At 56.5% G+C, this 24,810-nt stretch overlaps 9 protein-coding genes across 9 annotated transcripts; all 9 read right to left on the minus strand.

The window, feature by feature from the left end:
- Positions 1-3,162: 3,162 nt before the first annotated feature.
- Positions 3,163-4,221, minus strand: LBRM_33_0110 (conserved hypothetical protein; the record flags this gene model as incomplete). The annotated part of the gene is made up of 1 exon (XM_001567731.1): positions 3,163-4,221. One exon carries the CDS (start codon positions 4,219-4,221, stop codon positions 3,163-3,165), a length of 1,059 nt encoding a protein of 352 aa, XP_001567781.1.
- A 655-nt stretch (positions 4,222-4,876) lies between these two features.
- Positions 4,877-5,788, minus strand: LBRM_33_0120 (hypothetical protein; the record flags this gene model as incomplete). The annotated part of the gene is made up of 1 exon (XM_001567732.1): positions 4,877-5,788. One exon carries the CDS (start codon positions 5,786-5,788, stop codon positions 4,877-4,879), a length of 912 nt encoding a protein of 303 aa, XP_001567782.1.
- A 687-nt stretch (positions 5,789-6,475) lies between these two features.
- Positions 6,476-7,576, minus strand: LBRM_33_0130 (conserved hypothetical protein; the record flags this gene model as incomplete). Its single annotated transcript, XM_001567733.2, has 1 exon — positions 6,476-7,576. One exon carries the CDS (start codon positions 7,574-7,576, stop codon positions 6,476-6,478), a length of 1,101 nt encoding a protein of 366 aa, XP_001567783.2.
- A 611-nt stretch (positions 7,577-8,187) lies between these two features.
- On the minus strand, positions 8,188-9,213 carry LBRM_33_0140 (putative trans-splicing factor; the record flags this gene model as incomplete). The annotated part of the gene is made up of 1 exon (XM_001567734.1): positions 8,188-9,213. The coding sequence occupies one exon, from the start codon at positions 9,211-9,213 to the stop codon at positions 8,188-8,190; it is 1,026 nt and encodes a 341-aa protein (XP_001567784.1).
- An 821-nt stretch (positions 9,214-10,034) lies between these two features.
- On the minus strand, positions 10,035-11,261 carry LBRM_33_0150 (hypothetical protein, unknown function; the record flags this gene model as incomplete). The annotated part of the gene is made up of 1 exon (XM_001567735.1): positions 10,035-11,261. One exon carries the CDS (start codon positions 11,259-11,261, stop codon positions 10,035-10,037), a length of 1,227 nt encoding a protein of 408 aa, XP_001567785.1.
- A 756-nt stretch (positions 11,262-12,017) lies between these two features.
- On the minus strand, positions 12,018-12,857 carry LBRM_33_0160 (conserved hypothetical protein; the record flags this gene model as incomplete). Its single annotated transcript, XM_001567736.1, has 1 exon — positions 12,018-12,857. One exon carries the CDS (start codon positions 12,855-12,857, stop codon positions 12,018-12,020), a length of 840 nt encoding a protein of 279 aa, XP_001567786.1.
- A 1,927-nt stretch (positions 12,858-14,784) lies between these two features.
- Positions 14,785-16,128, minus strand: LBRM_33_0170 (hypothetical protein, unknown function; the record flags this gene model as incomplete). The annotated part of the gene is made up of 1 exon (XM_001567737.1): positions 14,785-16,128. The coding sequence occupies one exon, from the start codon at positions 16,126-16,128 to the stop codon at positions 14,785-14,787; it is 1,344 nt and encodes a 447-aa protein (XP_001567787.1).
- Positions 16,129-18,132: 2,004 nt separating this feature from the next.
- On the minus strand, positions 18,133-19,056 carry LBRM_33_0180 (conserved hypothetical protein; the record flags this gene model as incomplete). The annotated part of the gene is made up of 1 exon (XM_001567738.2): positions 18,133-19,056. One exon carries the CDS (start codon positions 19,054-19,056, stop codon positions 18,133-18,135), a length of 924 nt encoding a protein of 307 aa, XP_001567788.1.
- A 573-nt stretch (positions 19,057-19,629) lies between these two features.
- Positions 19,630-24,048, minus strand: LBRM_33_0190 (hypothetical protein; the record flags this gene model as incomplete). The annotated part of the gene is made up of 1 exon (XM_001567739.2): positions 19,630-24,048. The coding sequence occupies one exon, from the start codon at positions 24,046-24,048 to the stop codon at positions 19,630-19,632; it is 4,419 nt and encodes a 1,472-aa protein (XP_001567789.2).
- Positions 24,049-24,810: the final 762 nt, after the last annotated feature.

The raw sequence follows: 24,810 nt of genomic DNA on the forward strand, positions 1-24,810 counted from the left end.
TAGAATTTTTGCCATCACTCTTGCCTAGTAATCCATCGGCACTCACATCGGTGCATGGCTGTAGAAAAGCGGTAGCGAGAGCCTCGAGGGTATTTGGGAACAAATATGTGTAAAAGCTATGGGCGGAGTACATGGTGGTGCACACCAGCGCCGCGACCACCACTATATCGCTCCAACTACGTTCGCAGCAGCACACCATTCCCTCACGTTGGCGGAGCAGTCAAACCTAAACCAAGAGTCAAACAAGGGAGCCTCTCAAAGCGCCAAGTGGCGTGAAGAAGGCTGCCTGTGATGTTATCCTCCGGGATAACAGCCGTCTCCTGCCGGTGCTGCGCAGCCTCGGCGAGGCGTAGAGAGTGCAGAATAGATTTTACAGCAACGGAGCAAAGAAAAGGAAAAACACCGAAAGAAGAAAAGAAAAGTTGTCTCGTCGGCGTTGGCCTCTCTGTACGCGGTGAACCGCTTGATTGGGTACTCACTTCAGGGGGGGCGAGTGCTACGATGGCCGCGACTTGCAACAGACACACCACCCACCGTTTATCTTCTTTATGTGCACGTTTGTCTCCCTCAACTGGCGCCGCTCAAGAGTTCGATGGTGAGGAGCAGCAAGTGCGCATACACGTTGCGGTTGTGCACAGCTGGAGTCCCGATGCCATTCCTGTACGTACACGGAAGAGAAGAAGCGATGTGCAGTACGCCAAAGTGCGCCAGTTGGTGAGGAGGGAGGGAGCAAAGGATGCCAGTAAAAATGTGCCCTTCGTGCGCTGCATGTACAGTCTGAGAGTGTGGGAGCGCATTGATGCACGAACGGCAACGGAGCGCCAATCAAGAAGAGTTGATGCACGCCGGGTGTCATTTTGGGGCACGACATACCCCACACAACAACAAAAAGAAGAAGCGGCGAAATGAGTGGATGCAGGGACCAGGTGAATTCCAGTGGCGGTGTTGTTTACAGGGAGGTGGGGCACCGCGTTCGCATCGCCGCAGACACACAGCCGTTCACCAAAGGGCGCAAACACACACGCACGCAGGAAAGCGCACATTCGTGTTGGTATCCAACAACATTTAGTTGTGTAAGTGTGTAGGTGAAAAAAGGCGATCGAGGCGCAGAAGGGGTGGGAAACAAACAAAGCGTGGAGGAAGGGAGTCAGAGAAGCAGGAGGAGCGGTGGAATAACAGGAGGAGGGAAAGAGGAGCAAGAGAGGGCAACGCCACCACGACTTTAGTCCTCGTGGACGTTTGGCGCGGCGCTAAATCAACTCCAGAAACGTTTGGAGCGAACGTAGGTGCCGGGAAACGGAGCTTCTTGAGAAGATGTCTCTTTTGCTTCACGCATCTCACAGGCCACACCACCATCATCAGAGATGCTATACGAACACAAAAGCTCAGCCAAGAGATGGAATGATGTACGAGCATGTCGGGACTTGATAACATCGTTTTTCATCTCTCCCCCTTCGCGTCGCTGTTGAAACTGACGCTGCTGCTGCTTATCTGCTTTCATTGTTGTTGGAGCGTTCAAAACAGACACGGGGAAGAGGAGTCCAACATTTCCTAAAGAGGCGCCTTGCAGATTCCGCCACACCGGCCCCTGCGTGAAGACCAGAAGAACAAAAAGGGCAATGAGGGCAGAAGAAGCAATGCACCGACAGGAACTACAGTGGAGAGTACAGACGAGGAAACCTGTCGCTTCTCTCCAAGAGCGACTGACACACGCCCCACCTCTCCCTGAGAGAAAAAGAGATGGTGTAATAACCGCATAGCCGATTCCACCTACTCTGCAACCATGCAGACACAGACAGTCAAACATTACATCGTGTGATGTTGGGGGCTTTTAATCCCGCATAGTGTGGTGCGCACAACAACGCTCGTTGAGCGAGGGAAGACATCAACGTAGGGAAGGAGAAATACGCCCTTTTTCTCAGCGCGCCACTCCACCACCCAACACGCACACCAGCATACACGTGCAATCGCAGCTCACACCTGCCTCTGCCGCACTGCCGCTAAATCACGGTCGTCAAGGTCGAGCCGTCTGCCGTCGAACCGGGCCATGCGTCTAGCCGACTCTCCCGGTCCGTTCACGTCCCTCCTCTTCACGTGCGTGCCGCTCGGTCGGCGCCAGAGGAACCTGGGTGGGCTGCACGCCGGATGGGCTCGAGGAGGAAGCCGGCCAGCTGCAGGTCAGGGCCTTCTCAGGCCTAGCACCCCGTCTGCATGCCATCCTTCGCCTTGAGCCCCTTCAAGCCGCGGCATCCCGCGACATCGGGTGGTGACTCTTCACGTCGGAGTCGGGAGGACTCCGAGGGTGCCATTCGGCGTGCTCTCGTCATGCGTCCGGCATCGGTGCCTCGTCAGCCCGCCCGGTCGGATGTAGGAGATGCCGCGCGCTTCACACACATCCAGCGTGGGACTGAGCGGTGGGGACTTCCCTGCGCCTCGTTCCACCACCCACCTCGCTCCTCTGAACTCCAGAGGACGCGCTCGGATGCGATATGTCTTGCCAGTGGCGGCTGGCAGCGCCTGCGCAGAGCGCTCGCATGGGTGGATCCCCTGCGGCCCCTTTTCAGACAACGTTGTTGTCCGCGTGGCCCACTGCCGTCTCCCGTTTCCGTCCATGCCACGAGGGGCGTGTCGGTAGGCCTTGCCCGCATGTGCCGCGGCAGGTGGTGCGGAGGCATGAGTCGGTGGCAGCAGGAGCACTCCGCCCCTCTCTAGAAGTCGCAACGCCTTCGATAAGGGTAGGCGTTTCAATATCTGTTGAATCGCCGGACCGATCCATAGTGAGCGGGAGCGAACGTCATCATGGTGACACGTGTCGTCGTCACGGCGCCAGTTCAGACCTGTCCGCCGACAGCCCGAGCCCGTAGTCGCACTGAGAGGCGCGCGCATATGCAGGCAGATTCAGCACATCAAGAATCCCTCAGCGCGTCAGAGACGGAAGAGGGAAAGTACACTGGAGGGGAAAAAGACACGAAAATGGCGACATTGATGCGGCACCACTTGTGCCAGGGAATCGGCGTGCAAATACATAAGCCCCTCTCGCATGCACCGTGGGGTGGACAACAGAAAACTCAGTCAGCGTTTACGCTCGCTGTGAAGGTGGCTGACGGCGAGGGGGAGAACGGAGTAGTGTACATCACAGTCTCTTGCGCTTCAGCGTGCCGGTTAGAAGTAGCGGTGACCTTGCGCGTCGTCACGGATGTTCATTTGTCGCTCGCGTTCGAGCGTTCCGTAGAGTGTCTGCTGCAGCATGCGTCCCTCAACCGTCCGATTGATAATGTCGGGCGTCTTCGGTGGAAGCGCACGAGGTGCCTTGGCGTTTTTACCTCCACGATGGCGGGTGACCAAGTTAGAGCCGATGACAGCAATGTCTACGCCCCTGCCGTGCACTGCCATGGTCATGGTGGACTTGGCAAACAGCCGGCGCGCGTCGTCTCCATGGTGAATGCAGGACACGTTGCGGTCGGCGATTGGGACGTGCCCCATGTAGCTGACTGATGTGTCCGCGAGATATTTGGGAGTGCCGCGAAACAACTCGTGTGAGGTGCCCATTTGTGTGATAGCTTTGCTCTGCACCTTCAGGTCCTGCGAGAGTGTCTCGCCTGGCAGACGCATCAGAGGGGCGTCGTCGTAGCCGATCTGCTCCTCCGTTTCCGGCTTTAGATGAGTACACTCTACCAGGTCTATGTAGTTACTCTTCACACCAAATTTTTCCTGCGCAACCGCGGGCGGCGTCGCTCGCGTCTCAATTGAGCGGAATACCGGGGTAGGTGGGCACAGTCTGGCATCCTCGGCGCGCTTAGTACGGATATCCAGCGAGCGTTGCATGCAACCCACCAGACCGCCGCGCCGGTCATCGTCCTCCCGTTCAATTTTGCGAGCTGATGCGAAAAAGTCTAGCGGCTGCTCCGCCTGCAGATTGCGCGCGGCAGCGTGGGACGTTGACTCCCACGCGGAGGTGGGATGGTGGTGCAGGATATACGGCTGCCCTCTATTTGCTTGAGCAGTACCGTCTGCCGCCCGAACGCCTTCCATGGCTGCATGAGCGCTATGGGCATTGTTTAACGCACCTGCCGGACGCGCGGCATACGCCGCATCGTATGTTGTTTCAACTGTTCGATGGAGCGAGCCGCATGTCGATGGCGCCTCATCACGCTTCTTGGGTAGGCGGGAAGCCAAGCTGGAACGCCTATTCACTGCCGTCTTGGACGGAGCCTCTGACATCTCCTCTATGATGCGCTCCTAGCGGTTGAAAGGCGGGATCGTAAAAACGAAAACGGCAGGGCGCTAGCGTGGGAGACGAAACGTGCGGAATCGCTGGGCTACTTCGGGCGCTCGCTTATTAGAGCCACTGTAAAAGATGGGGAGAGAGGCGAGGATGGAGGGGAATAAGTACAAGAGGAATCACAGCAGTGTTCTTTCCGCCAAAGGGTCACCCCGAGACACACGGGTGGAGCGCTTGGGCGCATAGAGGTCCTGCCATTCAGTTATACGCAACTTACCTGGCGGGACGCCGAACCCTTGAACAAAGAATATGGAGATGACGGGGAGACAACGTGCGATAGAGGGTGGGACGGGACACCCCCACTTCGTCGCTGCCTTCCTGTATAGCAGTGCTCTTCCTGTGCCAAAGAACGAGCAGCACGCTGTGGGAAGGGGGAGGGCGCCGTCGAACAAAGATGAGGCGAGTGAGTGCAAAAAGAGCAGCGGCGCCTCGCATCTCGGCAGCCTCTAAACGCGTACTGTGCAGTGTTGAGAGGAACCCCGGCACGCCCATGTGCAGCGAGGCTCTCGCAACACCATTCCATCGCCACCGCTCCTCCAGTATAACCGATGCACGGACAAACAAACAGACAACAACAAGGGCAGAAAAGACCCATTAGTAGCCACACAATCGGCCGCCTCGCAATTCCTCGAGTGCTCGCTTAAACACGCGCCGTTCTCGTGCAAGACGACTCTCGTCAGTGGAGGCAGGCGGCACTAATCCTTCCTCCGCGCTGCCTTGGTGTCTCCAAACGCCAGGCGGTGCAGCTCCTGACGAGTGGCCCCCGTGTACCGACGTATAGGGAGCGCTACGTGAGGTCGGGCCCTCATGCCTCTTTCTATGCAAGGCTGAAAGGACGGGGTCACTTCCGTCGTCGAAGAAGGCATCGAGGACGGCATCTCGCATGGTGTGACCAAACATGTTCACAAGGTCTGCCTGATACTCCGCCAACTGAAGCATGCGCTTGTACTCCCGCTGCTGGTCTAGCTCTTGTCGGAGACTGGCCTGCGCAAGGCGATACTCCGCCTGGAGTCGCTGCTCTTGCAGACTGTAGAAGAGGCTCTGCGCCTCACGGGCGCTCCTCAGCACGTCATCAATTCCACCTTTGCCACGGTGGAGCAGTTGACCGCGCGGCGGTGATCCTCGACGTGGGATCATCTTGCGTGGCGGGTGCGCCTCTATAGATGAGCTGCTCATCCGCAAAGCAGTCACTGCGCTGCCCGTGCTGGCGTCAGTGCGCCCTACTGCACATGCAAAGGGAGCATCTCTGTAGCGCACTGCTTCAGCATCTACTTCACCAGCCTCGTTCTCTCTGTGGATGCATCGCGGCAGCGGTGGCCCCTCCACTGGTCGCCACACCAAACAGACACCGCAGCGCGGGTCGTGCACGAGGTTGAGCGCTGGCCTCGCTACCTCCACTGAGGAGGAGCGCAGGCTCTTACCTCTACCACATCCACTAGTATCTCCGAGAGTGTGCTCATACGTGCGACTCGCGTCAACGCAAACGTTGGCTCCTGTGTAAGCCATACCTCTACTGTAACCTCAACACTCTCGTGCTCTAACCACGTGCGTGCTGCATTCTACGTGAAGGGAAGGAAAACGCACAACCACCACTGTGAACGCGGAGGCTCTGTCTTTCGATGAAACGAATAAAGAGATCCAGCGCCTCGTCCCACCACGGATAGTACCATGTGGAGGCAAAGGCCAGCGACAACAAGCGAGAGCGTAGCTGTTCGGAATGGTGCTAAACGGGAAAAGGGCGGACATGTGGGCGGACGACAGTGGCGAGCACAACACAGAGGCGTGAAAGCGCGAGAGACGAGGATGGACAGAGGAGACACGCACACGACGGGGGTAGCGCTGCAAAGAAAAGACGCCTTTGGTCACTTGCAATGTGCATTGGACTGTTAAGTCGGGAACATCATTGTGAGAGCGAGAGAGAGAGAGAGAGCGCGCATGAAGCTGTTGGAAAGAGGACAGCCAGCGCCTACAAGGGAAGCAACTGGGTAGCGGTAGGGATACAAATTGACAAGAATTTACTTGGAATGTTCGAGTCCCCGCGTCGTCTATGGTCGTAAGCCTTGTGAGTAATGTGATGGAGGAGCATGCGAGTATCCCCTTCTTGGGGGGCGCACACCTGCACACACGCGCTCCGAAGTAGAAAAGCGCGAGGATTTATCATGCATGCAGCAGCGCCGCTAGTCGGCAGCACTTCTAATCAGAGTCGTCGTCCCACTCGCTCTTCTGAGCGGCCTTTGCCACTGCGACGCGCTTGTCGTAAATGTAGCCGGGGTCACCAGGCCTTACGACGTTAGCTTTGAAACGTTCATTCATGACCTCCTTGAACTCTTGTAGAGTGACGTCATCAGCGTCGTTAAGGTCCACGTTTTCCAGCGCAGCGTCGGGGTCGCGATAGAGAAGACCCAAGTCCGCCTTCTGTGGCTTGCTGCTACGCGCAGTGAGTGCGCTTGGCGAGGGGCTATCCGCCGTCGTTGACGGCAAGGCTACCATTGATGCTTGTACGCCTGTGCCAGTGGGAGGTGCTGTCGCTGCTGACGATACAGGGATCTGCCCTTGAAGGCGCTGGCATCGTATGAGCAGTGATTGAAACTGCGCTTCAGAAAGGAGTGCCTCATGTGTCGTCGCGAGCCGGCGTGCTAGCTGCGCTGTCGGCATGTTGGGCCGCAGGTTCGCACGCAGGTGAATGCAGCGGACGCGCGACACACCCGCCGGCCTCTCATACTCGATGTAGAGAGTGGGTGGCATGCTCCGGACGCCCATTCTGGTGGCGCGTGCGATGCTGCTCGCCCCTCGGCACCACCACTGTCTCGGTGTGAGCGCCTTAATCATGAGATCTTCGATGACGTCAGAAACGAGCTCATCGCAGCTCACCTCGTGGACACCCCTCTCCTGAAAGTCAGCGCCTCTTTTCTGAATGAGGTGATCAATAGAGTCAGACGGTACAAGGCAAGGGAGAACTGCCGCACATGTACGCAGCGCCTCTGAGTACTCGCTGACACTGCAGCCATCTGGGTATAAGCTGAGCACCAGATCCTTAGCATCGGCGACGTCACGCTGGTGTTTTACACGCAAGTCCTCCACTAGAGATGCGTGGCGGCTACACATCTCTTGATACCAGCTACTTTGCTTGACATGTGGTGCAATTTCTGGGAGCGGTACATCCGGCTCGGTCGGCCACTCTGTGTGGGTGCGCAGTGCCAGCTCGTGGACCGCTTTCCGCGGGTCGTGGCGGTATTTTTGAAAGAGATGGTGCACGAGTGCCCAGAGCTCCGCTCCCATGTCGTCTACAGTCATGTCAACTGTAGTGGCGTACCCCGACACACGGATCCCTGGGCTCAGGCACGCGTGGGGCGCCAAGGGGCCGTACAGTTCACGATAGTGATGAAGCTCCGTCCCCCGCAATCGAGCAAAGAGTAACAACCCTTCGTAGGGAAGGGGGAGGAGAGCGAGTGAAGGCGGAGATGTGGAAAGATACAGAATATAGAGCGAAGGAGCGGCACCAAGAAGAGGGGCGCAGGCAGTGTCTGTGAGGAGCAGAGTATGAAGCAAACGTCATGTTCATAGCAGTGGCACCACAAGAGAGCGAGCGGGTGCACCGCAAGTACGACACCCGCCGCCCCCTCCCTTGTCCTTTGCACTCGTGCGCGATAGGAACGGGGACAAAAGGGGTCAGCGTAGTTTGACACCCCAGGCGTTGGTTCAACATAGGGTCCTCACGATGGCACTCGCGAGAAGGTGTTTCGCACACAAGAGCGCCAGGCAGTCAAACAGATTCACGCGACCGAGGAAAAAAGACACACCCACAACGACAATGCAAAGCATAGCGCTGTAGAAGCTTGCCAGGCACCCAGGGTGCAGCCTAGCACGCTACTGCACTCCACTGGTGTTAACGCATCAACACCACTCTAGCTCGCGCGTCGACGCTTTCGGCCGCGACGCTCATACATGTTGTGACCGGCGCCACGCAGCACCGGTGGATCCAACCAAGCACGCATCCGGTTACACGTTAGCCGGCGCTCACGAACCCCTTCGTAGTTGGTTGATGCGCGCCGGTTCGCATCAATTCTCGCTAGCGTCAGTGTCACGCTCGCTACCAAGCGCAGTGCTTTAGGCCGAAGCTGGGGTGGCAAGTTCGCCACCAGGTCACAGTTACTAAGGAATCCAGTTGTCTTTATGGCAATGCCGCTGTCGTTTGAGCGTCGACTACCGAGCCTCGCCAGATCGGCGGGGTCCATTATCGACAGCTTGGCTACGCTCCCCGATATGGCGAAGAGCTGCGACGTGATACCAGTGCCGAGGAATGCGCAGAGGTTGGGGCAGATGAGCGGCATCGAGCACTGGATATATTCGAGGAATGTTTGCTTCGCCATCTCGAGGTTCTCGAGCTCTTCGCATGCCTCCAATACACGACTCAGCTCCTCCGGAGACAACTCTCGACCAGACGTCGTGGAGGCGCACGCCACCACCACCACCAGCAGCTGGGATGGGAGAAGCTCGTCCAACTGGGTCACGACGGAACTGAAATCAACGTTGTTTTGGATTACTTTGACCACCTTGGCGTAAAGAACACTGTCTGAGAAGAACATGTCGAGCTCCGGGAAGCGTATGCTGTACTGGGCACGCAGAAAGACGTGCACACGACTCTTCTCCACTTCGATGCGCAGCACCAGCGAGCTGCAGTCCGACACGTACTGGTACTCGGGATCGTCTGATGGAATGGAGTTCTTGCCGCGGCCGATCGTCTGCTCGTAGTCACTCAACCTACGTAGCATCCCGCTCAGGTAAGACGAGCGGAGTAACTTCGTGACCTCCGTAACGCTATCGTACCGAAGTGCATCATCGTCGCTGAGCAGCGTCACTTCGTTCTCCTCGTACGCCGGGATCTCTTCAAGCGTGGCAGCCGTCACATGCGCATCAAAACCTTCGTCCATCTCCGCTAGAGTTCGTCAGGAAATCGTAGACTAGAGCACCGCACGCAGAGTGAGAGAGGGAAAAACGCCTGTCGCAGTGAGTGGCAGGGCAAGTCGTTCGCTGCTTCAACTTCTGCTGTCGGGTGTTTACGCAAGAGTGGTGCACAGCGATGGCAGAAACAAATAATTAATAATAATAAGAGTGGCCAGCAGCCAGAAGAGGCGATTACAGGAACGGGTTGTCAACAGCAGCCAAGAAGTGCGCTCACAAACGTGAACGAGAGGCATCACACTAGTAGCTCACAGGGTCTAGCCAGGCGTAGGCCTCTCCATTGCGTTGCTCCGAAAACCAAACCCCTTTTTAGAAGTAATCGGGAGACTGTGTGTGTGTCCAACAGAAATAACAGAAAAGGCCACTGTGCTAGCGGAAGTGTGGCATATCACAATGTGCGCCCGTGGCTTCTCTTTCATCTTCACCATTGCCGAGGAATGCGTGTCTTCACACGGTGCGTAGCTAAGCCGATGAGCCCGCTGGCACGGAAAGAAGGTAAACACATATGAGTAAACTAAACACTGTCGCTGCACCTAAGCCGGTGTCCCATTCGGGCGGAGGGGGGTTCATGTTGTCCATCTGTTATGTGGATCTTCTTCGCGAAGGTCTCCTAATAAACATTGTGACGTTAGAAAATGGTACATCGACGCGGAGATAGGGGGAGACAAAGACAACGTCAGCTGCAGAGCGGGAGGCACGTGCCACCACATAGGGATCGATTGGCCAGCAGAGTCAAGGACGCCGACGTCTGAGCGGGCAAGGCAGAGGCACTGGACGGCGCAGGGGGTATCTACGACTGCGGGCAACGAGCAGGGGACAGTGAAAGCTGCTTGAGATGGTTTTCTAACTTCTTCCACACACTACGGCGATTCAGCACGGTATTCCGCCGCCCGTCGCTGTCCCCTTTCTCCGTATAGGACTTCTTCGCGACGTCGTAGCTGAAGTATGCCTTGGCTTCCTCAATCAGGGCGCGGAGCTCCACCTCGCTTCGACCACCGTGCCCGCTGCTATGCACCGCATCGAGACTGCACTTGTGAGGCTGTACCAGCCCCTGATCTACCAGCACACGCCATGCTTGTACTTGCGCCGTGTTCAGAACACGCATCACTACTGTGTCCGCAGACCCTACGACGGTGGTCTCTGTCACGTAGCCAAGCTGGACAAGACGCTGAAACAAGAATAGTTGCAGGGGAGTCGGCGAGCGAGTAGAGGGCAGAATCGTCTCCAGCACTGCCGGAAGTGCCTCCCGCAGCGCATCCTCCATGTCGAAGTCGATGGAAATCGGAAGAGCACCACTCGCCGTGGTGCGGCACTCTAAAGCGTCCAGAAGCAGCGACAGAGACTTCGCCTCATGCCCACTCGCAGCGGCCTTCCACACCTCAGCCGACGTCTGGCCACGAAACGCGGTGTCGATAAACTCACGGTAGAGAGGAATAAGAAGCTCTACAACAGTCGCTTGCTGCGCGCAGTGGGCTAGAAACAGCGTGGTACGCCCGCAGAAGCCGCGATGGCAGTCGGGTGTGGAGGCTGGGTTCCAGCGAGTGGGGTTCAGAACATCGGCGCCTAGGTCGCGAAGCAGGTGAACACAATCAGCGTGACCGTGAAACGCTGCCAAGTGCAACGGTGTGAGGCCACTAGTATTGTACTCCTCCACGGCACACCCGCACTCATTGACCAAAATCTCTATCATGCTAGAGAAACCGAGGCCAGCGGCCACGTGAACGGCACTGTTGCCGCTCGCATCGCGTATGTACTTGATCTGCGGCGGCTCAACGTGTGGAACCGCATTTGCCATCACGCCTGCGTTCTCGGTGTACACCGTTGCAGCGAAGCGCTTCGCACGCATCTTGTATCGGATGAGCTCCATGCCAGGGCTCATGTCGAAGGGGTTGTCGCCGCGAACGAGAATCAGCAAAGAGGCGACATCATTTGTCGCCACCAAGTCAAGCAGGTCCCGTTGAGGGAGCTTGTAGACAAGCGCCGGGGCCCCCGCAGGTAGCCCCACCACGTTCGTCATCCTGCCAAGTGCCAAGGAAAGCTATGAGGGTGAAAACACCAGGCAAAAACACGGCTACTGCCTCAGAACGTGTGTACGCTGAGTTGCGAACGTGATTCCTACAGTGAGCGAGTCGCCAAAGGCCACCGGCGCCTCTCTAGAATTAGCTGCACGCCAACAAGTGTTGTTCTCAAACGAAGTAAAGCGAACCAGCTCCCCAGTTGCTCCGTGACGACCAAGAGAGGGAGCACGCTGCAGCAGTGGTGGCGGAGAGGCTCGGCAGCTGTCGCGGGAAAAAGTGGTCAAACAAGGAAAGAAGGTGAAAGGAGATACGAGAAGGGGAAAGTGGCAGACGAACGCGAGCAAGTGATCGAGTGTCACAACATGAGCAACAGGCACCACCTGGGCCGGTTACTGATGCGAGTGAGCCGTCCACGCATACGAGCAGCAGCAGCAGCAGCAGCAGTGAGGAGGGAGGGTGCACCGCAGCCAGACAAGACTTTTCGGCTGTTGTCATCGCCACACCACCGCTCTACTCGCATACCCTAGCATGGTACCCCCATGTGGCATAGGTGGGCAACCGGAGGCCATCCAAGGCAACGTGCTGCCCCACTCCAGCGCTGCCTGTGCCGATTGTGTAACGCGTTTGAGCGTGTGCGTGGGTGTCGCTTCTGCTTGTCAAACGGCGGATGGGAGCAGCAGGCGATGGGCGTCCAGCGAAGATGGAAGGAAACCGAAAGGAGCAACAAAAGAACGAGAGGCACTGCGACGCGCGCCTCAATCGTCGCTGCCCCACCCGCTGCTGAGACTTCGCTCACTGTATTCCTCTTCACAAGATATGCCATAGGTGTTGCGCGACATCACGTACACCCGCTGACGTCTTGTAGAAGAATTGGACGCCTCTTCGTCTGTTCTTCTCGTCGACTCACCACTGCGGCCATCGGCTTCATCGGGATAGTCGTTGCCCGAAAAGTCCTCGGCGTTACTATCATACTCATCGTCTTTGCGGTGATCTGGGTAACAGTAGAGGTCTGCCGTAGCGTCACCCGTGGCCTCCATGCACAGCATCTCATCGTACTCCTGCAGAAATCGCCGCATGGTTCCATCCTCATCCGCCTTCACCGCACCCCAGCGCGAGGGAGATGCCAAGACGGAATCCTCGGCAGCGGTGCTGTGGTCGCCGACGCTGGACGTGCGGCGGAGTGGCCCGAGAAAGTAGCAGGGGAGGTCCTCATCCTCCTCGCCTCTCCCATGCTTCAGACTGCTTTGACTGCATCCTGTCAGGTCGTCCTCCATTATGGCAAACTCACCAAATGCCTCCATCATAGCAACCCGCTCCGTTGCCCTTGAATCCAAAACGAAGAGCTCCACCGTGCTGGCGCCGTCGTCTGCGCCGGAGACATCATCCCCACATTCAATGACCACACACTGACCAGCCACGGTGAGACGCTCCACTTGAGAGTGAGACAGTCGCGTGTGCATCTTCGTAGCACCGTGCGGCACAAGCCGTGTTGCCATTCTGCTTGAGCGCTCCGCGTCGATTTGATGCAGGCGGCGAAATACGAACTTCGTACGAGAGGAAAGAGCGGCCTGCAGGATCGGCGGAGGGGTCCCCATTTCCGCGCTGTCCCACTGCACCCGTACGCGAGTGGGTGACACCGCTTCCTCCACAAACCCATCACGGCCTCGCTTGCGGCTCACCTTCAGATATACGCGCGGTTGACACGCGTCGCCAGCAGAGCGAGTGAGAGTCGCTCTGGAGTTTGCCAAGAGAGGGTGTGGCAGGGAGAAGAGCATGCTTGACGCGTGAGAGTTCCCTTCGTAGTCACGACCGAGTAGCCACCAAAACAGAGAAAGACTCAAGTGGCTTATCCATTCGATTTACGCCCACTGAAAGAGGAAATGAGGAAACTCGCTACTGCATAGTCGCCACAGTATTGGAAAGGACTTCGATTTCGTGAGCGAAGAGTGAGCTCACGTGTGTGGCTTTGCAGTGCTCGTCCTCCGGTAGAGCGAGTGTGAAACGCGCAAACAGAGAAAAGGCAAATACTATATTAGCATCGCTGCTAAAACTGCGAAGCAGAACAGAGTGAGAATCAGAGAGGCGAACACGTTCAGAGAGGGCAGAGAGGAGCAGAAAAGGCTCAACAACATCCGAGCAAAACTCATTGTCTTCTTTTCCCTTTCGGTGGCCCCTCCACCACAGTTGTTTTCACTGTGTGTAGTCACTGCTGCGCCTCCTCCTCGAACCGCGTACGCCGCAATGTACAAACGCACGAACAGAAAACAAAAAGGGGAGCCACTCTGCTCGTTCACCTCGCGCTCAGTGATTTCGACGCTTCTTGACTGAGATACACGCGAGGTGTACGCACCGTTCACACACCCATTCGCCGAAACACTCGATCCTCCTCCTCGGCGGAGGTACTCATCGCCACAGAGCACAGAACAGAAGAAACAGAGCAGCCGAGACGCACGACAGAGAGGAAAGTCAGGGTGAAGAGGTCATGAACTAGGCAGACTTTCCAGTCATCACGACAGTGTCTCGCAGAAGATTCGGATTTAAAGAGAGGCAAAGGCAGAGAGGGAAAAAAGAGAAGAGAAAACAAGTCTTGAAAGCGTTTTCAAAACGATACGATTTGGCCATAGAAAATGAGCGGTCACTCCCCACACCCCAGCCGTCCTGTCATCGGGCCATCGCGTGATGCAGAGCAGCCGTAGAACCACGTAGTACAACAATGTAGGCCCAGCCACCCGAGCACAGCATCTGCCACAAACTCGGCCCACCCTCGCTCCACACATCGCCGCACAGCCGCTTCCACTGTGTCTGTCGCCACCTGATGCATCCACCTCCCCACCCCACCCCGGCGCAACGAAGGGGTCCCACAACAGCGGGCAGCGAGGGTCGGCTGAGACACATTCGTGCCACGCTGACACTCTCTCCAACGCAGGGATGGCATAAACGCGTTCGCTGTCGCAGGGCGCACTGACTTCCCCACGTCGAGGGCACTTGGCCCCGCCACTGCCAGAAGTGGCTCGGCATTTGGCCGGGAGAGGGCGAGATGCCAGGCCTCCCCAGACAGAGTGGGGCACTGAACCCTGAGATGCCACGCACTGAAGTGTAGCCTCCGTCATCAGAGCAGGCACATAAAGCAGAAGATCAAAGCGGAGGAATCACCTCAGCGGCAAAAGTGCTGCGCTGACATCTCCTACGCTGCATCCATCGTCATACGAGAGTGTCTCAAGTGGAACTTGAATGCGTTCGTGTGGCTAACACAGGCATTGGTCTGCACCAGATCGGGTGGCGGACTTCGGGAACAAAAGACTGATCAACTTTCCAGCTGCCCCCCCCCCCAGTGATGACTTCGGCGGTGCCGTGATCTCCACGAAGAGGGGGGAGTGGAGAAGTAGTTTGACAGAGAATCTGCTGCTCCTGCACACTTCTTCACCTGGTGGGAAGCGGCAGTCACCTTATTTTGCTCATCGCGGCACGAATCGGTGTCTGCGTCCCCCCAACAGAAACAACAAACAGTGCTCGCAGGGTATATTAACTGAGCTTGCGGTTCGCCCCACGATAGTCGCCGGAGGCCTCTACGTTTACCATCATGGCGCTCTCATTGGACGAAGCGGAAGGCGTGTTCACAGGCATGAACTCAGACATGCGAGGCCGCTGATAGTGGGTGATGAGAACGACGACGCCGGTCACAAGACTGCAGACTGTCATGCCAAAAAGTAGACACATATCGAAGCCAATTGTGGATGAGAAGTGGCCAATGAAGAAGTCCTCGCAACTAGTGGAGTGCGATGGGGTAATCATCGCCGACCCGCTGGCAAGTGCGCAGGCGGTGGAGTAGAGTGGGTAGTCCTCATTGGGGTCCATTTGTGTGGTTATCTCCCCACACCCATCGCGCACCGCTTTCGTGATGTCAACGAAAATGTCGCCCTCGCCATGCCTGTGGCGCCGTGTTAAGGCTGTGCCGTTCCACATCGTGACAAAGCACAGCGAGCGCCACACCTCTGCGTCTCTCAGAAGCTCTTCATCACTCATGCTCAGTGCAGATGTGTTGGTCACACAGCACGAGCTGAAACCAGAGCACGAATACGCGTACTCCCAGATGCACTGACCTACATTGCCATCGAGCTTTCCTAATACGTCCTGAAAAAGCTGGAGGAACTTGTTCTGCCACACGCCCAGTTGCCCACTGAAGAAAACGCTGAGAAACAAGTAGAGCAGCATAAGACCGTGAATAAACACCAGCAGACCGTAGCCCATGAGCAACTTGCCTGGCCGTCGTCGCTCTGGATCGCCAAGAACCCACATACCCGCGGCCCCGAGCAGTACCGACGGGGCCAACACCGCACGCAGCCCATTTTGCATCATGCTCACCACACTTGGCATCCACGATGCGGGGAGCGTGTCCATCTCGCCTTGGCTAACAACCCTGTCAAGCGACTCGTGGATGCGCGTTGCCAGCGACGTCGTGAGAGAGGGTGCAATGAAAAAGACGGTAATGCATCCAATAAGCGATATTGTGAAGAGAATCACTGTCGCCACGAGCGCCATGCCGGGCTCTGTCAGTGAGAACTGAAACGCCTGCACGACATACACCCATTGCCCGCGAAATGACGAGAGCCGCACTGCCGAAGTACAGGTCGGGAATACTAATGAGCCAGCGTCGGCGAAAGGCATGTTCGCCGTTGTAGTGAACAAAGCATCCCCGCGTGACGACGGCACCATCACCAGCTTCCGCTGCTTACGCAACGGCGATACGACGTGAACCTCCACACCAATGCTACCCTCCACACTCATGGGGCTAATCTGAGAGTCTGCTGAGATGTCATGTCGTCGCGCCTCCTCACCTGGTGTCTGAGTCTTGTCTCCGGTCAACATCGTCGTAGCGCACAACGGAGCTGGTGAGAAAGGCCGACAACACCCTCTGCAGTGAGCAAACGAGAGAAGATGTCGGAGTGGCACAGCAAAGACACAATGCGGAAGATAAAAGCGGGATATAAAGCAGAGATGCGCGCTTGTCGAGTACTTCTCTCTCTCTCTTTTCTTTGACGAGTAAAGGAGCAGACGCTCCTCTGCAACTTCGACGCAGCGACAGGGGCACAAGCCGCTACTACACGTGGAGTAAAAAGAGCGCTTTGTGAGAGCGTCCGAGTTACAGGAAAAGGTCTGAGCGACGCGCCAAGGCAAGAGGGATGAGGATATGAGATCCGCGATACAAAGAGCAAAGGGTGAAGATAGCGGAAGAAACAGAGCACTAAAAGGGGGGAGAGACAGGTATGAAACTAGAAGAGACCAAAAGTTGAATCACATCAGTGAAGCAGAGCAATGCGTAGGAATCGATGTGAAGAAGAGAGAATGGGAAGGTGAGAAAGTAAGAGGCGTCTGTCTTGTTGTATCGAGTCGGCCAATGCACAAGTTCAATTTCCGCTGATAGGGCCACTCAGTCGTGGATGGAGACCACGTCTGTTCGAGTGCAAATGCAAACTCTAGGGTGTAGCCAGTGTCTAGGAAAAGATAAATTCAAGGAGAGAATGAAGAGGAAAAAAAGAGGAGGCAAAGCACCAAAGGAACGAAGCTCGAAGAGGCGTGCAGGAAAGGTTGATTGCTACGAAAAGGTAAGAGGAGGCTCAAAGCACACAAGATGAGAAAAGCGGGGTGAGACAGTCAACTGGTAGAGATGCGCACCAGTAGAGAGTAAAGGCGTGGGTACTGCGGGAGATGCACAGAACGGGACACTACACTGTTTTACTGTAGCGACGGTGAGAAGCAGAAAAATAAGAGTGATATCGCGATCACAATCCCAACCTTCCCAATCCGCTAAGGAATGATGCAAAGCAGATGAAGGCACAACAGCTGAGTGGCACAGATCAATCAGATGGCAACAGTGCGAAGTTAAGGTGTGCCAAACAGCGCTGCAGCTCTGAGCCTCGGCTGAGGTCCAAGGCACGGCACAGCTACGCAGCCTAAACAGTCGATTATATATTTGCGGTTGTTACACAGCAGCGGCGAGGTACGGAGAACGGTGTAGAGTAGAGGTAATGTCCTGAAATGAAGAAAAGCACACGAAAGACGGTTGCGGCAGCACAAGTGCGCGATGTGTGCGGCCGTCTTACAGAGCCAGCAGACGCGTAGGGCGAAGACAATCTAAAGGGGGGTAGAGAGAGGCGACGGAGTGAGAATTTACAAGGTCGAAAGCGCATCGTACATGAAAAACTGTGGGGCGCGATAGAGTAAGAGAACCCACGCCCCTGCGCTCACCACATCGCCCTACACGACCAAGGAGCGGGGGGGGGGGAGGGCGCACCACCACCAAACAGCAGTGAGTCTCTTATGCGCCTATCTACTGCCTCCCTCTTTGGTGAAAGACGTTCTACTGGCGTACAGCCGCAGACGCTGCTGCCCTCATCCCATGAAACATAAATTGCCGTGGTTGCTGCTTCATAGTGTTTGAGCGAAATGAGGTGGGAATGACCCTATATTTCTTTCGAAGCAACGTTGACACCTCTCGTTCTCCTTTCTCCTTCGTCACCTTCCACGCTGATGGTTCTCTAGGTTATTGGCGAGGACAGAGCGCTCAGCGTTCGGATGAGGGAGTACACGCAGGAGAGCAGAAAAGCACCTCGAGCGACAACTGCACCCGGCCGCGATATCAGCCGAAAAAAAAAACGTCGGGCAAACGCGCACGCGTACATCACGGGGCGTATCCCCTGCGCTCATCGACAACGCGTGAGATCCAAGCAAGCAAACACTGCACTTCCCCTGAATAGGAAAACACACCAATTACACGTTGACTACCTAAGATGGATGTGCACGACAGCGAAACTGAATTGAACTGTGGCGGTGGTGAGAAGGTAGTTCATCGGGCAAAGGAAGGCGCGCGCTTTAGAAGTGGTGTAGCACATAATTCTCGACCCGCGGCTTCCAGAGCGCACTCGCCATAGCGATCCCACTAAGCATCAGAAAGAAAACCGTGCATGTCGAAGGTAGAAGGACGAGACGGTGAAACTTGAATCTCAGCAACGACGTCAGCGATGCCTCACATGTCTGCTCATACTTGGCGTTTTCAGCTGAGCACCGCGGGGCACACATTGTGTGCGGCCAGTCCACCTCCTCGCGCGTGTTAATGTCGAACGTCGTACCGTTGGCGGCCTCGAAATAGCAAGCAGTAGGCGCTATAACTGCACCTCCGAGTGGGGCGTCGTCAAGAGCAACGCTCCGGCAACACTGAGTTTTCTTGAAGCCAGCACACTCCAGTTTATTCTGCACGTCGCACACCACTCCAGGCTGCGCCGCCACCATACTGGCCCAGACTGCTTGCAGTCCATTGAGATTGCGGAAACGAATATGGGCCATGTATGTCACGCACATCCCACACAAAACTGCATAGAAGAAAAGTAGTACGGCAAGGAACACTGACAGAGAGGAGCGCCTGCAGCAGCAGCTTGAGACGCATCCGAGTATGCCGGTCGCAAGGATGAGAAAACCAGCTGCGACCGCGAGCATGCCGCTGCTGGTGCAGGTAACGCCAAACAACGAAAGAGCAGAGAATAAGCAGCTGGAAAACCGCACAAGAACCCCTATTCCGAAGAGGCTAAGAATGCCAGATAAGAGGCCGAGGGCGGCGCGGTACTTGTTGAGACGCTGACACCGCGCGCCTTGATGAAGAGTCGGTGCGCCGTTTAGCTGCCTGTACACATCGTTCACCCAGTCGATGTCGTCCTCCTCGACCTCCATGGCAGCACCCGAAGCGAGAGCGTTCGGCTCTCCCTCCTCCGTGAGCAGGCGGACGCTATCTAAGATGCTCATAGGAAGGTGAAAAACAGACTTGTACAGGACACAGTGAAGCCTGGAAAAACACCCTCGCGCAGCTGCGCGTATACGCACAGTGGGTAGTCCCTATAGGAGGCGGTGTGTGCGTGGGCGTAAAAAATGTGACGAGGGCGTGTGGATGGCAGAAGAGCAGCCGGGGAAGCGGTGAAGGAAGCAGGAAAAACAAGAGGCAAAGAGTGGGTAGAGGGGGTGGGGCGTAGTTACCGCGTTACGTGTCTACATGCGCACACAAGAAAGCAAACAGCACCGCAGAGCTGCTTGGGGCAGTCATTTCGTCTGGCTGCAATGACTGGGCTCTCGCGGCCTCTGCCTTGAGGCTCGGCAGAGCTGAGCACGTACGTATAGAGACGAGAGTCAGTAAAGGGTGGCCAGAGGCAGCCAATGCGAAGAAAGACAGCCAAGAGGCAAATGTCAGTACTGTTACACCGCGCTCGAGACTTTTTGCGTGCGCTACGTTCAACCAAGTCGGAGAGGGTGGGATCCGTTTCGGGTCATGCCTCGGTGTGTGGGTGTCGGTCTGTGTATCTGTGAGGAGAGGTGAGAAGAACATTAGGAGTGCGAGGCAGGCTTTTTTTCATACGCCTCGTTCCACTTCGCGCAAAAAGCGTTGGTTGCCGCGTCGTAGGTGACGTGAAGCTCTGCCAGCGCCAAGCGGCCGTGCAGACACCTGTAGCGCGAAAAGGGGCGGTGTGGGTTACCCTGCGAGATGGAGTGCCGTTGCCAAATGTCTGCGTGATCAATGACGCGCTGCATCCCCTCGCTGTCGTGTTGGTAAACCGGGAAAACCTTAATGGCCATGTAGGGATCCACTGCTTCGTCACGACATCGCAGTAAGAATCTGAGGAACACCTGCTTCACAGGCTCACTCGGCACTTGCTCCTTCTGGACTCGTTGATAGATGCGCCGCAGAAAACCTGCAGCAGCCTCGGCATACAAGGAGAGCAGTCGCGTTTCCACCTCATCCATCATGGCATTTGACGTGCCGCGTACATGGCGTACCTCTTCCACTTTCAGCACTTCTTTCCGAAGTGGGGCGCACACGGTGCTGAGGGTAAAGCGGAGATCCGCGCGAGAGCGGTAGTGCACGTACAGCGGCTGTGATGGCAGGCCGTACACTGTCAACTCTCCATCTGGGAAAGCAGACGAGGCGTTGTCGTTTCCCTCCCACGCTCCGCTGGCACTTCTCCTGCGCAGCAGCAAGGACATGTATGTCTGTATCTCCGCCCCTCGCTTACGATCATTCAGGAGGATGCTGTACATTTCGCTGCTCGATACGCGGCTATATGAGATACTCTTGTACAGGTTCTTTCGCGAAAACTTAGAGATGCAGCGGTAGCGCAGTCCCACCACCCGCCGTGTCATCGTTGTTGAGGTCGGCTGTGTCGCCGCAGTGACGTCGGCAAATATGTTGTGCTCCAATCCAAGACGGCCGAGGGCATCTGGAGTAAGTTCATCATGCTCCACCAACGGAGCGCCAAGTACGGCTAACCACGGCAAGGGATGATAGAGGACCGGCGTACTGCCCTCTGTGGCCATACCCCACGCCAGACTGCTACCGCCGAGGGTTCGCAGCTTTTCCGGCTCCACGCCGGAGTCGACGCTCGTGCAGGTTTCACACACTCGGGGTTCGCCGCACGGCTGCACCAGTGCCTCCACACCAAGCGCTGACACGCAGGCAAGTGTAACATCTTGCCGCACTGGAAAGGCAACAATTTCCGGACTTGCGTTGTCGGCCAACGGCACTTCAAAGACATCCGTTGCGTAGTTGTCGCATTTCCCCAAGAAGAGCGGGCGCCTGGGTGGTACACCGGGCGTGTCACCGTGAGCCTTGAAGGACGGTAGCACAAACAGCGTCGCCGAGAAGCTCATGGACGATCGGCAATCTTCCAGAAAAGAGGCAGAGTATTGCTGCAGTAGTCTGTAGACAGTTGCGAGCCCAACGCCTGGGTCAGTCATCGCCGCGTCCTCGGCCGCGACAGGTTTCGACGTGGCCTGCAGATAGGCGAGGTAGGACAACAACAAAGAGAAGATGTGTTCGTTGGCGTAGAGCATGTCCGGTACCTCGTTCGTCAATACAGCATTGCGAACAATACTGTCGCACAGGGCCCGCTCTGTGTTGCGCAGAGAAAGGGGAAGTCGCTCCCAGTCAGAGTGCATGATGTTAGGCAGGTTGGGAAACTTCAATCGCATGAAAGCCCAGTCCAGCTGTTCATAAGCCTTCTCCGGCACCGATCGCTGGAGAGGCACGTCAGTGCACTGAACAACCGCCTTCTTTCGAATGGTGGAGTTGAAAAAGAGCTCACGCGGTCGTACAGCGAAGAGGGAGAGTGGTACGGTAGGAGGCAAGAGTTCCTTCGACAGAGAGAGCCGGGGACACCCTGTTGCGCTGTCATACCACAGTAAAGGCTCGCCAGCAGTAAGGCAGAGACACGGATGTGGCCTCAGCAATGAGGGCGCAGGCTCTTTGTCGAACAAGAGTGTCTCCGACAGGTTATAAAGTGGGAAACAGTTTCGCGCCTGCTGCTCCAACAGTTCTAGCTGCCACTCCACCTCCTGCTGTAATCCCAGGCGGGCGGTCCACTCCTCTCTTGCCAGCGCCTCCAGTGCAACGTCGAAGCTCGACTGCACCGCCTCGTAGACGGCACTACTCATGGGCCAGGGTGTCGTAGCAGGTGCTGCTGTTGCCGCTGCGCCAGAGCACCACCACGTCCTCCCAATGCAGCTCAGCAGACTTCGGTGAAACAGAGGCTCTGTGCGGGCCTGCAGTGGCTGCGCAGTGGCTCGCGGCACCGGCTCGCTTGGGAACAGCAGATCGCCAACCAAGCCGCGAACTCCATTCACTTCGGCCACACCCACAGGCAGAACCAGCACATCCTCGTAAAGGAGATCTGAAAAGGCACGTTGGATGCGTGCAAAGAGGGGTGCGCGAGTGCTGTTGTCATCCTCCAGTTGGCGAGTATCCACCTCAAAGAACAAGCTCAGCTTGGACAGGAAATGCACAAGGGAAGGGACCACAAGCACACCTTTCCGTTTGCTCGTCGCTGAGTTATCGGTGTTTTTCTCTGCAATGTACTCGTCCATGTCGCCGTCGGCCTCTTTGTCATCCATCGAGTTACTCACCTCAGTGCTGGTACCCAGCGAGAGCGAGTAAACGGCTCTATCAGAGCCACACTGTGTCCACATCATGGCGCACTCGTCCCTCTTCTCCACTACCACATCCAAGACGAAGACTGTCGGACTGCCGTTTGTACCCTTGAGGGAGAGCGACGCTACGTATTGCTCCCCCTCGGTGACAACCCAGTCTTTTGATGGCGTGTGCTGAGACAGCAGAAATGCCTCGGCCAGGTAATGACTGCACGAGACTCGCAGTCGCGTCTCTGCGTTCTCGCTCATTCCTGCTGCCGAGATGAAGACATTGACGCTGGGGGAAAAGATTATCTCGTCAGGGGTGGGGTAGAAGTTCACCATACACAAGTCTCTGTAGCCAGCATCATAGCGTCGCTTCTTCCACTCGGCAGCGGTCGCTATCGTCGTCACTTCGACCTGCAGAAACGCCCTCGCTCCTTTGCAGCACCGGAGCAGAGCGGCCCCCTCCAAATACCCTTGCAGTCGCACCCGACCCACCGCCAAGCCAGTAAGCGGGAAGAGAGTGCGCATCGGGCGGTGCATGTACACAAGCGGCTCGTCATTGGGGTCTTTGTGGATATCGCCACACCACAGCACCGTCTTCCAGAGCTTGCGTGTGGCACCTGGAGCTTGATCAACATCGCACGTCGGTGGCACTCGCTGCCTGGCCCCGCAGTACAAGAAAGCGTGACTCCACCACTCACCGTTAAACAAGAGCAGCCCAGCAACGGCGCCAGGTAGGAGGCGTAACGCCAGTGCCAGATCTGCACAAACGTTGGCGGGGAGTGCCACCTCCTCATTTCCGGTCCCAGAGCCGTTGCTCGCGAAGGAGCGCGATAGCGCCTGTGTTGCAGAGATGCCAACAGAGCGGCAGAGCGACAACAGATTGCTTGACCGCGGCACTCCGGCATCGGCAACACGCCGAATCCATCCGAGTCCAAGGGAGACCAACACCTCCCCAACATCGGTGCCGTGACTCTCCTCCCCAGTACTCTCGCACAGGACCCAAGCCGTCCCACGGACATTGGCGAGGTACTCGTACATCTCGAGTTGGGTGTTGTACGCAATGTCCTTGTCACTGGGAAAGACCGCGTGCACGTGCACGAGCAGCTCCCGGTGGAGAAGAGAAGTCTGCGCCCACCGCATTGCCGCAAATCCTTTCACTGTCGACGGCAACTGGCACACAGTGGCATCAAGAATGAGAAGCGGAGGAAGAGTCACGGCGTCGTCACACTTATCCGCGGACATCCACGAAACGCGGTACACATCGCCTCGCATCACATCCTCGACAACGCACCGGCGCACCGCGCAAAAGAGAGCAGAGCGCTCACGCCTTTGCAGCTGCGAGAGCCACGTGGACTCCGAACCATTTACGTCCGCGTGTAACTCTGCCTCCAGTAGCGCATCGAACCTCACCACGCTAGGACGCACGACACACGCTACCCCGGCACGCACGAGGGTCTCCTGCAAGGAACACCAGTGCAGTTCCTCGGTTCGGTCATACCGCGACTCTGCAGAGAAGAGCACATCACCGTAGCCTTCTAATGGAAAGTTACTATAAAAGTCTTGTCGCAGGTAAATACGCATCGCATCATTAACTCTTCTCAAGACGGCTGCAATGGTGTTCATCAGCTCCAAAGCAGTGCCACGCGGCACATCTACTGCTGTCAGTTCACAGCTTAGTTTTCGCCTATACGACGGTACGCCAACAAGGAAGACATTTTTGGCAATCCATTCGACGCTGGAGACGCATAGCAGTACGTCGTCGCAGCGCCACGGCTCATTGTGCTCGCCGCAGCTTTGCATTTCTTTGGCTTCACCCCTGCACCGATCGATGCCCATGCGTGTAGGCGACTAAAGCTAACGTCGCCAATCCTCGCCACCATGAGGATACTCGTTGGATGGCGGGTGAAAACGCACATCGCCACAATACAAGAAAAAAGCGACGAAACACACAATGGGAGAAGAGGACGAAGCGAAGTGATGAGAAGTCGGACGCAGACCCGGAGAGGTGTGGGCTCCGGAAAGAGGGAACGATGAGAAGCAATGCGTGTAGTCGAGATATGAAGAATGCGTACATCTCGCTCCAGCTGCCTCGTAGTCACGTCGTCCATTCGCATTTCAGATCCGTCGTGGGGAGGGGGAGGGGGGACAAGGAAATCCCAACGGATGCTAGATAAGAAGCAAGGCGCAATCAGTCTGGGTTGCTTAGAAGGACTGTAGATGTTCTTGCGTGCTTTTCCGTGTCTTCTTCTAAAGCGCAGCATCGACGCTACGTTGAATGCTAAATCCCCCCACAATAGAGAAAAACTTCCGCTTCGATGCCGGCAGCATTTCCGTACGGTAACATCCTCTCACATTCTCTTAGGCAGCATGTTCGATAGCAAAGGACACGAAGCGAGAGGGTGAGCCCATGGAAATGTCTTTGAATTTATTGATGTTCTGTGGGGCAAAACTGAAGATGTTAAAGTGCCCCTACATGTGTAGGGCACGACAGTAGAACCCGCCCGGGGTTTTCTTCTCCCTCAAAAGTTCATTTGGCCATAAAAAAGAAGGGGCATTTCCAAAACCCCAGCGGCCTTGTTATGGGGCATCCGGTAAGCC

This window comes from Leishmania braziliensis, chromosome 33, assembly GCF_000002845.2.
Source record: "Leishmania braziliensis MHOM/BR/75/M2904 complete genome, chromosome 33".
NCBI lineage: Eukaryota > Euglenozoa > Kinetoplastea > Trypanosomatida > Trypanosomatidae > Leishmania > Leishmania braziliensis.